The 19,199-nt window shown below is 39.8% G+C and overlaps 1 protein-coding gene across 2 annotated transcripts in view; it reads left to right on the top strand.

The window, feature by feature from the left end:
• LOC141500071 (protein tweety homolog 3-like) overlaps positions 1 to 19,199 on the top strand; it is a 181,083-nt gene that overhangs the window by 94,637 nt on the left and 67,247 nt on the right. For both annotated transcript variants that reach the window (XM_074202956.1, XM_074202955.1), the window contains exon 2: positions 4,363 to 4,532. In XM_074202956.1, the coding sequence (XP_074059057.1) occupies positions 4,363 to 4,532 (170 nt within the window). The remainder of the gene's footprint in view (positions 1 to 4,362; positions 4,533 to 19,199) is intronic.

Raw genomic sequence — 19,199 nt, 5'->3', positions numbered from 1 at the left:
AATACAAGCTCTTGGAAGCAAAAAGCAGAGTTTATGGTAATATTAATTTGCCCATTTTTTATGTATACACTCACCTCAAGATGAATTAATGTGTAATGGCTCAATAACTTGAGATCAACCCCCATCTTTAGTAACTCTGGACTGTGATAGGGCAGCACTAGGGAATGAAGGTTCAGTCTAAGCCAGAGTCTATGAACTGGAGTGGCTAGGTGGTATAGTGGATAGAGCACCGGCCCTGGAGTCAGGAGTACCTGAGTTCAAATCTGGCCTCAGACACTTAATAATTACCTAGTTGTGTGGCCTTGGGCAAGCTACTTAACCCCATTTGCCTTGCAAAAACAAACAAACAAAAGAAAGTCTATGGAGGGGAGAAAGAGAGGGATTCAGAAAGATTCATTTATTAATTGAATTTACTAAGAGATTTTCTCCTTAGCGAAGAAACTCCAGCATCTAGAATGGGGCTGCCTGTCCCTTATTCTCAGGCTCATTTTTCCTTTGCCTTTTCTTCTAACTTTTATATGTGGCCTTAGATGCTTGCTAGCTATGTGACTCTGGGCAAGTTCCCTAACTTCAGTTTGTCTCAGTTTCTCCATCTGTAAAATGGGACTCACCATTGTACTAACTATGCAGTGTTGTTACGATGTTCAAATGAGATAGCAATTGTGGAGAGCTTAGGACAGTAGCTTAGCAGGCACATAGGGCTTGCTATAGCAATGTTTATTTCCCTCCTCCCATTCCTCCACTAGGCTTCCCATCTTCTTTTTTCTAATCTAAAGCCAGACTTAGAAAGATTCCCTTTCCCAGAAATCAGATCTTTTGCCTGCTCAGGGAATAATATGGTCCTGCCAGCACTGGGAAGCTGGAGCCAACAAAGCTCCTTTGACAGACTAGAAAGGGTTGGTTTGGTGTGAGCCAAGACCTTGTTTGTGGCTAAATGATTATTCAGTGTTAATTATTTACAAAGGTTCTTTATAGTGTTAGTGTCCTAGGCTGTCTTTTCTAACTTTAATGAAAGTTTTTGTTACCAAGTGACCTGTGATTTTGCTTTCCTTACTGTCCCCAATCAGAAATTAAAAAAACCAAATACCCCCTTCATAACTCTTAGCCTCTAAGTACTGATGAGTCAGGATTTTGCCAGAGGCTAAGTGTAAGCAGTGGATTGGTGAATATGATGGGTGGGTGGGGTTATTCCTGCTCCATATTGAAAGTGAGTGATTCTGATTTAGGGCCAAAGTCAACATGTACCATCACAGGGTTAGCCCCGTCATTGGAGAGCTTTGCCTGGTGAGCTTTGCCAGGGTTACTCTTTAATCTCCAGCACCTATTGTCTGAAGCACCCATTTGGCAGCTAGCATGTATAAAGCCCTTTCTCAGATTGTAAGTCTCTTAGAGCCAGGTTCAGTCATTATCTTATGCCTCTTTGTACTTGAGCACCTAGCACAATGCTTTGTACATGTTCACTAAATGCAATGATCTCATCATCCAGCAGATAGTGATTTGGAAAGAACATTGACTCTCCAGAGTTTCTGGGCAGTGAGAGAGAGAAGCCTACTGCTCTACCTTTCCAATAGTATCTGAAAGATCTCAGGTGACAGGGTTTGTTTTCTTCCTATAATATGGGGTTGGAAAGAGAGTTGGTTACAACATGATTTGTGAAAGGGGGAAAGCGATATCTGTAATAAAAGCAATTTTGGAAACTCTGCTAGCAGTTTTGAGTTTACCTGATAAGTCTCAGGCTCTCTTCCTCTGGCTGGCAGGTTTTGAAGAGTGCTGATACAGGATGACTCAGATTGTCCTCAGAATCAACAAGTATTTATTAAGTATTACTGCCTTCTAAGCATTATGCAATTTTCTGGGACTGCAAAGGGGTAAAACCATTGCTTGCCCTAAAAGCCTTTCATTTTAATGGGGGAGAAAAAATGACCTAAAGGAGGAACATACTGGATCCATATAAAGTAGGAGGTGTTAGCAGTTAAGGAGACAGAAAAATCCTACTGTTTCTAGAAGGGAGTGTTAGAGCTGGAATTCTAAAAAGCCAGTCAGGTAGAATAGTGAGGGAAGCCAATGAAAAGGCATGGAAATGGAAGATGGGAGTGTCCTGTAGAAGGAACAATAGTCCAGTAAGGCTGAATTATAGACTAATTGGGGGTGGAGGATAGAGGGAAGAGAAAATGTGACTCCAGAAAAGTCAAGGTTCAGTTTCCTAGTGGTAATAGGGAACTATTGGAATTTATTTAGTAGAGGGTGACAAGTTAATGCTATGCCTTAGGAAAATCTTTTTTTTTTTTGGCAGTTGTATGAAAACAGCAAAATCTGGAATGGGAGCCAGTGGAAAAGCTGAATATTTCCCAAGCATTTACTATAAGACATCCTAACAATGGACTTTCACAAGCCCTGTGGGAGTGTCCTGCTTCTCAACTTGGGTGATTCATTGTTATTTCTTTGTGGTGAAGAGGGTAGGCAGCACTGAATCAGAATCATTTTCTGGATGTCAGATTCCCCCTTAGCTCAAGGGACTGGGTGTTGGGAAGGACAGGTGATGAGTTTGGAGAAATAAAGCATGAGTCCGAATAGGAATTGCCATCCATTCAGCTTACCTTTGGAGAGTTGGACAGAGACATCTACCTCAGCATTAGTGTGATCATCGCTAAAATGGGTTGGCATATGCTTTGATTTGTAAACTTAAACTTCAGTAGGAAATATTACTAAAGCCCTGTATGTGTGGCCTTGTGGTAGGTGTCATACAGAGGGTATTACGCAGAAGCATGTACCATCCTTAATAGCATTGCTCCTCACCTGCCATTGGTACCCAAGTCCTCTGACTTAGATGTTTCACAAAGAAAAAGGGAGTTGAAATCAACTCCAGGATTTACTTGGAAACAAAGGTGTGCATTCTCAAGGAAGGGAAAACCCATTCGTTTTGGGATAGAGAGAAGACAACCTGGAGAAGAGATTGGTAACAGACTCAAAGCTCCTAGAAGGAGCTGTGCACTGAGCACAAAACTTGGAAATAGTTCAGTATCCCAAAGAACGATGATTTCTTTGCTATAGATTCCTTCTCCATACTTCAGGGAGATAATCTTTCTGAATTACTCTGTGATCAGCCTTCTGAGAGTGGATTTCTTTGTATCCACTCTTCCACAGATACCACACAATCTGTCACCAAGCTCATACCTAAACTAAGTTCCAGCCTCATAAGATCTTATAGGATTTGTGCCCCACTAGCCATAGTTTTTAGGAACCCAATGAATGCCTTCCCTGCCATGATATGACATTGTAAAAGACCAATTGCAAATGGGGTGTTGGAGATTAGGGAGACAGATAATGTAGAGGCAGGCAATTGGTCAATCATTGGTTCACTGAATGTTTTCATCCTCTATTTCTTCTCTCTCTGTCTATCTTTCTCCCTCTGTTTACCTCTCTATAAACTCTCTTCCCCCCCAGCTTTCCTTCCCTCAATCTCACTTTCTGTCTGCTTCTATCTCTCTCATATCTCTATGCCTTCCCTTTCCCTTCCTCCTCCCCCTGCTTCCTTTCTTTTTTCTCTTTCCTTGATCCCTCCTCCACCCATCTGTCTCCCCTTCTCCCCCCAATACCTTGGGCTTGCCAGTGGCACTGAGATCACTGAAGCAACTGTCGAGGAAGGTGGGAAAACAATATGGCAACCTTTCAGGAAGATAGTTTTATTTATATCGTTTCATTTCTCTGTAGAACTCTAGGTTTCCCCAGACACTCATAGTTCAATTGGAGGGAGGTGGGGCTATCTGGCAGTAGAAAGGAGGCGTTTGCTTGAAGATGGCCTAGAGTTGGATTAATTAACGCTTCTCAGGCACTTTGCACATAGACAGAGCTGCCTGTGTGTTCAATATTAATTATTGGTTTGCTCTTGGCATCCTTCTTTAAAGAAAATAGGCCAGTGGGGCAGGCTGTTTGTCTCTAAACCACCATGCTATCAACTGCCTGCCAACCTGATCCTCTGCCATATTTTTTCTTATTAGCTTTTACCTCCATCACTGAGTTCATTAGTGACTTGGGGGCGAAGAGGATATTATCCTCCAGTTTATCCCTTTCCCTAAATATACAAACATTTGGAACTAATGTGCTTGGAATAGAGTAGGTACTTAATAACTGTTTATTGACTAACTAGGTTCGGAGTCAGAAGACCTGGATTCAAATCCTAAGTAAGACACTTACTATGTGATCATGGATAAATCACTTAATCTCTCTTGAGTCTTCATTTTCTCATTTGTAAAATTCAAAGACTGGCCTTGATGATCAATGATTTTATAACAGCTGTTCTCTCTCTCTCTCTCTCTCTCTCTCTCTCTCTCTCTCTCTCTCTCTCTTTCTCTTTCTCCATAGGCTCTGTTGCTGTTGGGTAGTGTAGCTCTATCTTGCCTGGCTCTGGATCTCCTCTTCCTCCTCTTCTACTCCTTCTGGCTGTGCTGTCGTCATCGGAAAAGTGAGGAACATCTTGATGCTGATTGTTGCTGTACAGCCTGGTGTGTCATCATCGCTACTCTGGTTTGCAGGTGAGCTTTCACCCTGGCCCTCCCTCCTTTCTCCTTTTTCTTCTCACATTTCACACAAGCAAAGTACCTGCTATGTGCTGGTGCAGCATTTGACTCTGTGAGGCTAAAAAGATGGCTGGCCTTTGAACTCAAAGTTTTGGGCCTTCCTGGGGTACTCAGGGGTGGGTAGAGTTATGGGGTGTGAGTGGTTTTCATAGAGGCATCCTTGTCTTTTTTCTTTTACTTCTAGGGCCCTCCATGAGCCCCAACTAAGAACTTTGCTAAATTATAGTTCAATGCCTTTGTCTTGACTCTCAAGTTTTAACTGGTGTAATCCTCAAATAATAACCAAGTTCAACTCTGAGAATTATCTGTTTGACCCCAGGCAATCACTTAACCACTTTGATACTAGTTTCCCTATCTGTGTGGGTTGGATTAGAAAAGAAAACCAATCTGTAGTATCATCAAATGGAATGCTTTTATTAATTATTATTGACTATTATCCCCTCCACGTATACTCTGCAATCCATAGACATTAGCCTCTTTACAATCTGTTAAACCCTTTACCTTCAACTTTTTCCTCTCTTTTCATCTCTCTTCCTGGCTTCTTTTCTTATCACCTCTTAGCTGCTGCTGCTTTTCCAGACTTCCTTCATCCTAGTATTTTCCCTTTGATATTAACCCTAATTTATCCTGCTTGTGCCTTGTTCCTAATAGTTGTCTTCATGTTGTGTACCCCATTAGATTGTGAGATCTTTGAGAACTAGGTGGTTTTTTTTTTGGATCTCTGGCTTTTAGCACAGTCTCTGTCACATAGCAGATGCTTAAGAAGTGATAGTTGACTTGCTGACTTTATACATTAGTTCCCAAACACAGATCCAAACCCAAATTATAATCACTGGAGACGTATGGAAGGATCAGAAAATGCCAAAGAGCACATCTGGATATTTATTGTGCCATCTGTATATGGATGGAAGCTTCGGTTACCAATTAATCAACAAGTATTAAGTGGGCAGCTAGGTGGCACAATTAGCTCTGGGCCAGAACTAATGAAACCTCATCTTCATGAGTTAGATATGGCCTCAGACCCATACTAGCTGTATGACACTGGGGAAGTTACTTCACCCTGTTTGCTTCAGTTTCCTCATATTAAAATGAGCTGGAGAAGAAATGGCACATCACTTCAGATTCTTTCAAAGGTGGCTAGTTTTTGTTTTGTTTTGTTTGGGGCCAGAAGGGGCAGAGAATGGGTTATTGAATCAGTAATTTCATATAAGGAGTTTCTGATGAGGAATTTTATCTTCTCTCCTACTTAAAGTCTTAGAGCAGAAATTCTTAGCCCTTCTTGTATCCTAGACTCCTATTGTAGACTGGTGAAGCCATGGATCTCTTATCAGAAAAATGTTTTTAAAATGCATAAAACAAATTCCTTTGTAATCTTCTATTGAAATAGTCATTAAAATATTTTTAAAAATCATGGATGCCAAGTTAAGAACATCTAGAAGCACTCAAAGGTTAAGTGACTTGTCCAGAGTCACATAGACAGTGATTGAGTGTCAGAAATAGAATATGAACTCAGGTTTACTTGATTTCAAGACTAGGTCTAATCAACCACCCAAGGCAGCTTCCTTCCGAGATTATTGAGAGAATGAAGTCAGCAGAATGAAGTTCTTCTCACACTTAAAACAAATAAAATGAGCCAAAATAATGGGAGCTACATCGAAATTAGTTGACCCAGGGACAGCTAAGTGACATAGATGATAGAGCACCCACCCTGAAGTCAGGAGGACTCAGATACATACCAACTGTGTTTTATTTGGCAGGTCACTTAATCCTGATTATCTCTGAAAGAAAGAAAGAAGAAATTATTTGAGTCCTGGTGTGCTGGATTTGTTGGTCCCTGTGATGAAGAACTTTCAGTTTTATTGCTCAATAGATACTCAGAGAGGTGGCTTATTTTTTAATTTATTACTTTTTCTTTCACTTGGGAGAACATGTCATTTCAAGAGAGGTGACTAGTACTGGTCTTTTCTATTTTCTGCAGAGCAAGAGGTTTCAGTTTTAAGCTTTTGCATCATGAGAGACTCAAGGTTAGATTTCAGGAAGACTTGGCTGATGACTTTTCAGCTTTGGCATGAATTATTGAGTTTTCATTTCCTGGAAATCTCAGAAAAGCCAGCTTAGAATCTCACCTGTCTTCATATTTGAAGTGTGGGGATGGGGATGGACTTAATGGCCCCTCCAGACATCTTCAGCACCTTTAGCTTCTCAGAGAGCACCTTATCATCTGTTTACTCAGCACAGATTGAACTGTGATTTGTTAGTGTCCTAGTTAGTTTGCTTTGTGTCCTAGAAGCAAGTGAGCCCATAAGATAAGTGTGTGTGTGGGGTGAGGAGAGAACTACTCCCTACTAGTGTGTGTTTGTATGTGTGTGTGTGTGTGTGAGGGGTCCCTGCTCATTAGTCTTATAGGTGAGTTCCTCCTCTGTATGCCAGCTTCCTTTAGGCTGATTCTTAACCACGAGGTTAAGATCCTTGCAAAAGATCAATGGCTAGATTTCAGATCTGTCTGTGAAGTCAGAAGACCAAAAATATTACATCTTTGTTTTAATATAATTAGTTTCCTTTGTAATTTTGTGCATTTTATTTCTTGCATTTTAAAAACTATTATTCTGAGAGGGGGACCATAGGGCTTCACTGGACTGCGAAAGGGGGCCATTATACAAAAAGAGGTTAAGGATGCTTCTTTAAGGAGATGTACTAGTGATAGAAAAAGGAGGTAGTTAGGAAGGATTCATTGCCTGCAGTGTGACTGCTGATAGGTTGCCCTGGGGTTTTGAGGAGTGCTCGTTAGAGACAAAGCCAGACTGCTCTGTTTGGGGTTCACTCTGATCTTTTGGCTATTTTCTGTCCTTCTTTGCACGAGGCAATGGCAAAGGCAACAGGGAGCCCCCCCCCCCACCCCGTACCCCCACCTCTTTGCAGGAACAGTTGCTCAGACACTAAGCCAATCCACAGCACGTGGGAGTGGCAAAATCCAGAGATGGATCAGCCTCTGGAGGCCCAGGATCCCCAATTGGGGGGTGGGGGTGGGGGAAGCCTGCTGCTTCTAGGATGTCCCACCCAGTACTACTGTGACCCAGGCTAGAGGAGGCGGAAGTGTAGGAATCGAGAATTTCCACACCCTCCATCCCTGCCAGAGCTGCAGGGCTTTCCTGTGCTAGCATCAGCTGCCATAAGAGCTAATCCTGATCCTATGCAGGTGCCATGGTTCCTAACCCTTTCTTCCAGGAGTCTTCCCCACGCCTATTTTCAGAGGGTTGGTGGTAGCGTGTCTTGAAGGCTGCTGCTGTTGCTACCCTGCCTGCAGACTCCCGGGGCTATCCTTAATGCAGAATGAGTGTCCTACGGAGACCTCAGCTAAAGCGGGCAGAGGGACTGCTTGCTGGGCTTGGCAGGAGAGTGGTCCAGGTTTCACGGATGGATAGGACATAAGAGGAGTGTTTCAGAAGGGCCTGGGCAGGCGAAAGCAATCATTGATTCCTTTCTCTGCCCTACCATCATTCCTTCTTAACCCCTGTAGGATACACCATTGGTATCAAATTCAAATAGCAGCCATGGCCACTAATCTGTACTCGGAGCAGTCTGGTGGATAAAGCACCAGGCTTAGAGTCAAGAAGTCTCCTCATCCTGAGTTCACATCCAGCTTCGGATACTTCCTAGTTGTGTGACCCTGGGCGAGTCACTCCACGCCGTTTGCCTCAATTTCCTTATCTGTAGAATAAGCTGGAGAAGGAAATGACAGATCTCTCCAGTATCTTTGCCAAGAAAATCCCAAATGGATCATGAAGAGTCAGACAGGACTGAAATGACCCCAAAACAACAAAAATCTCTGCAAGTTGCGTATTGACTGAGTTTTAAATTTTAATATTTTGATATTACATTATATATGTTTTATTGCATTTGTATGTTTTGTTAAATATTTACCAATTTCATTTTAATCTGGACTCAGTGTGATTGAAAGTAAAGCACAAGGGCCAATTCCTCTCTACCCTGGCCAGTACTAATTTCTCTTCTGCCTTTGGTGCCCTTGTCCCCAGTCTTGGCTTGTCTTATCATGACAGATTTAGTGATCTCTTTAGCTCAAGCAGTCTCCATGGTCTTCTTTGAAAGTGAAGGACAAACAACAACAAGGTTTCCCAGAGCACTAAAAGGTTAAATGACTTTCTTAGTATTTATCAGAGGTAGAATATGAACCAGGTCTTCCTGGCTTCTAGGTTAGCTTTCTATCCACATACTACCTTTCCTGATAGTCAGTTCCACTTATATGACATTCTTTGTTTATCAAATATTTTCCCTAAATAAGCCCAATGAGGTTAGGTAGTAAAAGTATTATTATCATGAACATTTAGAGATGCGGAAGTTGAGGTCCATCAAGTTTGTGACTTGCCTTTGGTTACACAGTTGATAATAAGTGGCAGATTTGGGACTAGTCTTTTGACTCTAGAAATACTGTTCCATGGATTCTTTTGCCCCATATCCCTAATAAATACTGGTATCTTGGGTTTGTCTCTAAACACTGTACTCACTCCTCCCCCCCCCCCCACAAGTCTTTATCTCTGCCTTGACATTGCTACCCCTCAGTACAGTTTCTTCCCTCTTTCTGATAATGGCCTCCAGTGGTTCGATTCTTCTTCAGGAGTCATCAGAGGCCCATTACTGTTGCTAAGTGCTTCCACAGTAGGCATTAGGATCATTTTGATTTGCTCTGGTGGAGATGGACGGCACCTCAGGGCCCATTTCTTTGCCCCTTCCTGGCTCATATGTGGCAGCCTTTCCTTTGCGTCAGTAGAGAGTCAGTCCCCTAGTCTGCTGGCAGGGTCTCAGGGGGAGCATGGGCTTCTGTGAGTTTTCTGGGAACCCTCTCCTTTTCCTCCTCCTTCTCCTTTGTTCTTAAGATTCTTGCTTTCTTGGCCTTACTTCACATAGAACCAATTTCATCCTGGCAGAACTGGAAGTCTTCTTCCCCTAAAACCATTTCCCCTTTTTCAAAAACTTTTGATTTGCTAAGATGAGCAAATCTAGAGATGGAAGAGACTTGAAACATCATTAAATATAACCCCTTTATTTCAGCAATGAAGAGACTAAGTGAGACTAAGGGAGCTAAGTGCTACACCCAGAATATTACAAAATTGTCACATATGTATTAAATGAAAAATCGAGGATTGAGCTAGTGTTTTGTTATTCCAAATTTAGGGTACTTTCCACTGTAGCATACTTCCCTCTTTGCCAAACTCCAGAAATTTGATCATAGCCTCTTTCATATCCCTCATGATATCAATCTCCATCTCTGCAGCCCTGTCTCTATTTCTATGTCTCTGTCACTTTGTCTCTTTCAATCACTCTCTGTTACTCTGGTTCACTTGTTTATTAATGTCTTCGTCAACCTCATGGATTAGGGAGATAGCTTAACAAGGAGATTTTTGTTTCTGGGAAGAGGAATTCTTTAGGATCTAGAAGAGAGTTCTAAACCTGGATCCTGTTATCTCTAGATAGATAGATATGTATGTATATATAATATGGTTATAGATATATAGATATGCACATACACACATATATATAAACTGCTTTGTAATATAATTTATTTCCTTTGTAATCTTCTGTCTTTTATGCATTTAAAAACATTCTCCTAGGAAGAAGAAGAAGTCATAAACTGTCAAATGGGTTCATGACACAAAAGAAGTCAAGAACCCCTTGGTCTATGGTCTTGTATTAATGAATTTGGCCCTTTGGGTACATTTTATTTAACACAGCATTTAGGGAGGCACTGGGGCTGTAGTGAAGAGAACATTGGGTTAGGATTAGACCTGCTTGCTAATTTCAGCTCTGTTCCTTCCCACCCCTTTTGACCCTGGACAATATATAACATTACAGAACTTCCATTCTTTCATCTATAAAATAATGGAGATTGGACTGAATGAGTTCTAAGGTCCCTTCCAGCTCTTAATATTCTATGATTCTAAGTTGGTGTTTGTTGGGGAGGGGCAGTGTAGAATGGAGAGAAAGTTTAGTTATATAATAAATTACAAATCAGTTCCTCCTCTCAGAGTTTACAGTCTGTTAGGGAGTTACAGTATGCATATACTCAGGAAACAATTTTTTTAATTTAAATTTTTTTCAAAAAACATGACCCTTTTGACAGATATGGGTAGTTAAAGAATAAATTTCTACATTAATTATGTCCAAAAAACTCTCATTCTACACTTAGTATCTATCATCTATATGGCAGGAGATACCTAGCATTCTTCATCATTAGACCTCTGAAATAAACCCATGAAATACCCTAGAAAATTATAAAGTAACACTGCTTTGTAAAACAATGTCCTCTGATTGTTAGTAGAGGTGTGAAGAGATCCAATTAATGTGGAGATCAATTTGGAACTATAACCAAAGGACAATCACACTGCATACCCTTTGATTCAGCAATACCCCCTACTTGCTTTTTGTATCCCAAAGAAATCATAAAAAAGGGAAAAGGACTTACAAGTATAAAAATATTTATAGCAGCTCTTTTTGTGGTGTCAAAGAATTAGAAATTGAGGGGATGCTGATCAATTGAGGAATGATTGAATAAGTTGTAATATATGAATGTAATACTATTGTGTTATAAAAAATGATGAGCAGGATGATTTCAGAAAAATCTGAAAAGTTTTAGCTGAACTGATGCAAAGTGAAGTGAGCAGAACCAGGAAAACATTGTACACAGTAAGAGCAACCTTGTGAGATAATCAACCATAATTGACTTAGCTCTTCTCAGCAATGCAGCGATCCAAGACAATTCCAAGAGACTCATGATGGAAAATGCTAACCAGATCCTGGGAAAGAACTGATAGAATCTGAATGTAGATCGAAGCACATTATTTTCCCTTTATTTTTTCATGTTTTTTTTTCTTTTGACCTGTTTCTTCTTTCACAACATGAGTAATTATATAACCTATATATCAAGTAGCTTACCATCTTAGGGAGGGGAAATATAGAGGAAGCAAAATTTGAAATGCATGATCTTATTTTAAAAATTATCTTTACATGTAATTGGAAAAAATAAAATGTTATTAAAAAGAAAGGCAAAAATAAAACCGAAAAAATAAAAACAAAAAATGCCCTCTACCTGGTAACAGACTGGATACCTGTGGTTCAAGGACTGGTGTAGCTAAGGCTGAAGATTCTTGACACCAGTGATACATTTTTCAGGTATAGCATCTCATCTTGCTTCACATATGCGCGTGCACACACACACACACACACACACACACACACACACACACACACACACCCTCTTTGAGTAATTAGTTACCCACACTGATTAACTCAACCTATGATAATATATAGACAAATAATGGATGGCCTAAGTACCATGGAAATCCTTATGAATACATTTTGAATGAGTAGCTAGGTAGGCAGTGTATAGACCTGGAATCAGGAGGACCCAGTTCAAATCTGCCCTCAGACATGTGATACTTAACAGTGTTGTGACCTTGAGCAAGTCACTTAATCCCATTGCTTTGTCCCCCCCAAAATACATTTTGAGTTGCCCCTTCTCCCTTCCTGATCCCCCCCCCCAACCATACTGCCCTGAGTCCTAAACAGAGCTGTGGCTAGGCATATTTTCATCCAAGGCTAAAACAATTGATGTAGTGGGACATAGAGGAAAGTGTGACATCACATACAGTCTTCCCTCCTACTACCCATATTGGGTTGAAGGCAGAATCATCTCCTTTCCTTGTACAGTTGTACCAGTAATTGACCTCAAGGCTATAAAGAATTGCTAAACCAGTTACAGCTCCAATCTGAAGGGATTATACCCCAGGGTGGTGAGTAGACCCTAAAGATGACTGAAATTTTGAGATGAGCTAGTGGTCTAGGACACCTGCATATCAAACTTAAACTCCAAAGACTTACGTCTTTGGGGGGTGGCCACTGTGGAGAATCTCATTTATTCTGTATCTTCCTTAAATAGCTTTTCCTTTGATCCACTGGAAGAAACATAGATATGTAAATAATTTTGTTCAATGGCCTCATTTTATGGATTAAAAAAATTAGTCCCAATTAGGGAAAGTGACTGGCTCAGGATCACAGTTAGTGAAAAAAACTATGGTTGGAGTACAGGACTCCTGACTCCCAGTCCAGCAAGTGATCTTTTAAGTGTATCCAGGACTGTAAATGAGGTATTAGCAAAGTGCTTCCAGAATCAGAGGAAGAGAAGGTCAGTGGTGGGTAGGATTGAAGGAACATTTCTTGACAAAGACATTTAAATGGAACCTTGAAGATGGTAGGATTTTTTTTTATAAAAAAAATCTATTTGTTTATTTTTCCAACTGCATGCATTTCAACATGATTTCAACAATCATTTTTTGTAAGTTTTGAGTTTTACATTTTCTCCCTCTCTCCCCTCCCTCCTCTGACAGAAAACTATCTAGTATAGGCTCTACTTATATAACCATGCTAAACATGGATCCATATTAATCATATTGTGAAAGAAGAATCAAATCCAAATGGAAGGAAAAAACATTAGAGAGAAAAAAATGACATAATACATAATACAACTTTTAAAATTGAAGATAGTAAGTTTTGGACTACATTTAAACTCCACAATTCCTTCTCTAGATATAGATGGTATTTTCCATCACAAGTCTTTGTAGTGTCTTTGATTATTGAATTGCTGAAATGAACAAATCAAAATGGTAGGCTTTCAGCTGTGTTTTGTTTGGAAAATGGTGAGTTTGGATGACTTGGTTGACATTTCATTCACTTGAAGTGGGTGGGAGTAGTGTGAGTCAAGATTTGAGGGTAGGTTGGAACCAGATCTTGAAAGATTGAATGCTAGGTTAAAGATTTTGGACTTACTAAGTAGGCAATTGAGAGGCTTTCCTTATTCTTCTCTTTAGTGCTTCTTCCTTGACTACCCAATAGGTTATTAAGCAAATTAGGTGGTGCTATTATTACAGACTTGAGCCTAGAGTCAGGAAGACCTGAGTTCAAATCCTATCTTGCTAGGTGTATGACCCCTGGTAAGTCACTTAATCTCTGTCTTCCTCATCTCCATATCTGTAAAATGGGGATAATAATAGCTTGAGGCTTATCACAATGTTTATTTATTGATTGAAAATGAAGTATTTGTAAGGTATTTTGAAAAATTTAAAGCTCTCTATAAATGCTAGATATGATTTTATGATTTTATTATATTATTACAAATACTGTTAATATTATTAAGTTTTATAGCTTGTCCCTAGCAGTTCTCTTTGGGAATATGGAGATGGGATGCAAACAATGTTGATGAGGATGATGGTGGACTTCACCAAATCCTAATTCTATAATTAGGAGGCTTTTCCCTTTGAACTCTAAACAAGATGAATTTTGAACTCTATAAAAGGAAAAATGTTATTTTATATAATGGAGAATAAACTTATAAAACCTTAAACTTTCTAGCATGTTGGAGAATATATGGACAATAGTTTCAAGGAATGCTGAAAGAAAATGATGGAAAGTGAATCTGTCATTAGTTATTAAATACTATTAACAGTTATTATATAATATATGATAATATGATATATAAGCACTATAGTGCATTAAGGTTTGCAAAAAGTTTTATGCATGTTCTCTCATAACAACCCTGTGAGATTGGTGCTAAAATTAGCTCCATTTTATAGATAAGGAAACTGAGGTTGAGAAAAGTTAAATGATTTGTCCAGGGTTACACAACTAGTAAGGATCTAAGTAGGATATAAATCCAGTTTTCCTGACTTGGAGTCTAGTACTCTATCCCACTCTGCTTAGCTATGTTATTAAAAACGATTAGGAATATTTAAGGGGACAGGGGCATTTCCTGCCTTTTTTAGGTTGTTGCCAGGGAGGGCAACTATCCTTACTTTGCTCTAGCTTCCCCATCAGAGACGGTATTCTGGATTGAAAGTTAAGAGACCTGGGTTCAAGTCTAAACTTTGCCACTCATTGTGGGACTTTGGGCAAACACCCCTCTTACACCTAAGTTTCTTCCTCCCAATCACATGGGAACCAGAGTTCTATGATTTTCAGTGGCTAAATGGACCCTAGGGCAGAAGACAACTCTTAGTTTTATCACAACAGTTTCAAGGTATAGGGTGTCAAAGGTTAAGAAATTTCAGTGGTCAGTACAGAATGGCCATTCAAACTGAAAGGGAATAAAGTTGGGAGGGAATATGAGGTGGGGCAGGGGCAGAGACAGTAAGGCCAGGTTTCCCCAAATAGCATCCCTCCTCTCCTCCTGGAGTATAAGATGGTAATTACATTAGCAAATTAGCTAATGCTTCTCCTGAGAGCTGGAAGTATATGAAGGTCTCTAGTCTTAAAGGTCCTATAATTAAGGATGAGTTGGTTGTGTTTGATTCTTTAAGTGTAAAGAGGGGAAAAGAAAAGAAAAGGTGGAATGGGGACTTCAGGGCCAGTCATAAACAGGTTGACCTTTCTTCTGTGAATATATTTCTGCCTCTGTAAAATTAGATAATTGAACTATAAGGCATTTTTAACCTGGATTCCATGAACTTAAAAATTTTTTTAATAATTGCATTTTGGGCAGCTAGGTGGCACAATGAATAGAGCACTGGCCCTGGAGTCAGGAGTACCTGAGTTCAAATCCAGCCTCAGACATTTAATAATTACCTAGCTGTGTGGTCTTGGGCAAGCCACTTAACCCCATTTGCCTTACAAAACCCTAAAATAATAATAATAATAATAATAATAATAATAATAATAATAATAATAATTGCATTTAAATATGATTAGTGTCCTTTATTTTATACATATATTTTATATATTATATATATACATATATTTTACACATAGAAGAACATTCTGAATAGTATCCATGACATGCACAAAAAGATTAAGGACTCTGGAACAAGATGATCCTCTGAGACAGTTTCCTATTCTATGAAATTATTACTTTGAGAATCAACAGGGAAGCTTTCCCAGCACTTCCTTGCCCCTTCCTGCCCAACTTAGGGTCAAATTAAATGAAGTCAAAGGGCAACAAGTTAGTAAAGTGAATAGAGTGTGGGTCTAGAGTCAGAAAGACTCATCTTTCTGAGTTCAAAAGTGGCCTCAGGCCATTTAATCCTATTTACTTCAGTTCCTCTTCTGTAAAATGAATTGGAGAAGAAAATGGCAAACCATTTCAATATCTCTGCTAAGAACACTTGGAAAGGAGTCATGAAGAGTTGGACACAATGACTGAACAACAACATAAGTCAAGTCAGTAAATTTTTATTAAGCCCTACTATCTGTTGGACACTGTGTTAAACATCTAGAACACAAAGAAAACAAAAGACAACCCCTGCCCTCAAAGAGCTTACAATCTAATGGGGAAGAAGTCTATGTAGAAACAAACTATATTCAGAATAAATAGAGAAGATTAAGCAGGATGGGAAAAGGCTTCCTATAGAAGATGGGATTTTAGTTGAGTTGGAAGAAGCCAGGGGGTGGAGATTTCCAGTTGTCTGGGAGAACCAGTGAAAATGCTCAGAATTAGGAGGTGGAATGTCTTGTTCATGGAACATCAAACACTGGATTGCAAAGGATGTGGGGATAGAAAAAGGTAGAAGAAGACTGGAAATGTAGGAAGGGGGACAAACTTTGAACCTTAAAGTAGCCTCTTGATTTCAAAACTTTATTCTCATTCCCTGAGAGAGCAAACTGGATCACTGTGATGAGAAACTGGTAGAGAGATTTTGGTGTGGGTAGTACAATGGGAAGCATCCTACCTATACAGTTGGAGAACCTGTTCTAATGTTACTCCTCAATGGTTAGTATCTGTAAGACAAACTGCTTAATCTCCTTGGGTCATAGGTTCCTCATCTCTAAAATAAGAGGGCTGGACTCAGTGATCTTTAGATAGCTCTGGGGATGGGCAACTAGGTGGTAAGAGTGCTGGACCTGAAGTCAGTGTGCTTCAGTATCCTGATCTGTTAAATGAGCTGAACTGCCATTGAGTGTAATGCCCTATTTACTCTAAAACATGCTTCCTGCACTATGGGTCAATTTAAATTCAACCCAACTTTCAGGTCCCACACTTTTGATGGAGTCTGTTTTGATTCCAACCCCAAACCATCTATATTTGAGTCTATCTCTGTTCCTTCCCTCCAATTTCTATGGAAATTAAAATTAAGTATTAATTTTAATATTTAATCTAAATCATATTGAATTAATTTTATGTCTATCCAATGTCTGTACTTAGATAATAAATTCCTGGAGAACACAAGACCCTACCAAGAAAGGAAACATGATTTAATTGAAAGAGCTTGAACTTGGAGTCAGAAACATTCTAGGTTCCCATCCTTCTTTTGCTAGTTAAGAACTGCATGATCTGAGCAATCAACCAGAATTTATTAAATGTCTACACCTTAAGTGTCTTAGTAGATAAGAGTGTTCACCTTTGAGTCAGGAAGACATTCTGAGACAATCCTGTCTCAGACCCTTATTGGTCCTAGGGACTGTTGTCTCAGTTTCCTCATCTGTAAATTGAAGGGGTTGGATTCAATGGCTTCCTTCCACTTCTAAATCTATGATCTCATGGTCCTATTGCTAGATTCTATCCCTGTCCATAAGATGTTACCTCACTAGAACAGACAATATATGGGGATATACAAAATAAATATAAGGTCCTGCTGTCCTTCTTCTTGAAGAAACCATCACATCAGGGAGGTGATGCCATTGTGAATTGAATTTGAGTTGGGCTAAGTCATCAACTTCACTTTCTCTTCTGGAGTCCTCTAGATCCAGTGGCCAGGATATCAATAAGGATTACTGGATGTAAGGCAATTAGGGTTAAGTAACTTACCCAAGGTAACATAGCTAATAAAAATCTTAGGCTGCATTTGAACTCGGGTCCTCCTAACTTCAGGACCAGTCTCTACCCATTGTGCCATCTAGCTGCCCAAATATAAAGTAATAGGTTCTTTCAATTTTTTTTTAGGTTTTTTGTAAGGCAAATGGGTTAAGTGGCTTGCCCAAGGACACACAGCTAGGTAATTATTAAGTGTCTGAGACCAAATTTGAACCCAGGTACTCCTGACTCCAAGGCCGGTGCTTTATTCACTATGCCACCTAGCCGCCCGGGTTCTTTCAATTTCTATTTTACTCTCTGCTTGTAGAATATCAGGGCAGTTTCCCTTGATAATTTCTTGAAAATGATGTTTGGGTTCTTCTTTTGATCATGGCTTTCAAGTAGTCCAATAATTTTAAAATTATCTCTCTTGGATCTATTTTCCAAGTCAATTGTTTTTCCAATGAGATATTTCACATTTTTCTTCTAGTTTTTTTATTCTTTTGTTTTATTATTTCTTGATTTCTCACAAAGTCATCATCTTCTCTTTGCTCAATTCTATATTTTAAGGACTTATTTTGGACCAAGTGAGCTTTTGGACCTCTTTTTCCATTTGGCTAGCTCTGCTTTTTAAAATATTCTTCTTCTCATTGGCTTTTTGAACCCAGGTACTCCTGACTTCAGGGCTGGTGCTTTATCCACTACGCCACCTAGCTGCCCCTATCTCATTGGCTTTTTGGACCTCTTTTTCCATTTGACTCAATCTGGTTTTCCACATCACTCATGTTCCAAGCTTCTGAGTTGAGGTTGTTTTTTTTTTTTGCAGCTGTTTTCAGAGATACTTCTAGAAATCTGCACATTTTCAGTTCTTCCAAGGTCTTATGATCTAAGGAGAAATTTATACCATTCTCCTGGCCTGTACTCTTATCTTTGGATGATCACAAACACTCTTTTTTGCCCTGGCACCGTGAGGAGAGTCCCTCTTCTGGGGCAGCAAGTTCTGTTGTACTTCTGTTCCTTTTCCTGGGACTGGGATCTGACTATGGGCAAAGCAACAGATCCCACCTCAGGGATTGCAAAGAGATCCCTGTCATCTCCTTTTGATACCCTTAACATCTGAGGGAGAGAACTCTGAAAGCAGTTGCTTCTACTGATTCTGTGGCTCCCAAGGACTGATCCAGGTCTGCTAGGATCATGTAGCTGGATCGTGCTCTACTCTCACTCTGGTGTGGCAGACTTTTCCTGCTGATCTTCCAAGTTGTCCTTAGCAATCTCTGGGTTGAGAGATTTGGAAACCACTCTGCAGTCAATCCACAGTCTGTTCCTGGATTGCTAGGATCAGTTTGCCCAAGTATGATCCCTCCTGCTCACCCCAGTGCAGCAGACCCTTCCCTGGATCTTCTAAGTTGTCTTGGGTTGGAAAATTGTTTCACTCAGTCTTTTTGTGGATTCTGCCACTTTAGAATTTGTTTAGAGTCATTATTTTTTTAAAAATATTTTTATTTAAGGCAATGGGGTTAAATGACTTGCCCGAGGTCACACAGCTAGGGAATTATTAAGGGTTTGAGACTGGATTTGAACTCAGGTCCTCCAGTCTGACTCCAGGGCTGGTGCTCTAGCCACTCCACCACCTAGTTGTCCCTTAGAGTCATTATTTAAAGGTATTTGGAGTGGTTTAGGGGAAATGTCAGGCAAGTCTCTACCTTTATTCCACCACCTTGACTCTGTCCAATATGTTTCCAATATAAGGTAATGGGAGGGAAGCAGCATTTGCAATTTAAAGGATCATATTCAGAGGATTAAAAGTCAAAGTATTTAATCTGTTTTTGAAC

Source organism: Macrotis lagotis, chromosome X (genome assembly GCF_037893015.1).
Source record: "Macrotis lagotis isolate mMagLag1 chromosome X, bilby.v1.9.chrom.fasta, whole genome shotgun sequence".
NCBI classification, from domain to species: Eukaryota; Metazoa; Chordata; class Mammalia; order Peramelemorphia; family Peramelidae; genus Macrotis; species Macrotis lagotis.
The sequence above is the reverse complement of the archived record's forward strand: the minus strand, read 5'-3'. Positions and strand labels throughout refer to the sequence as shown.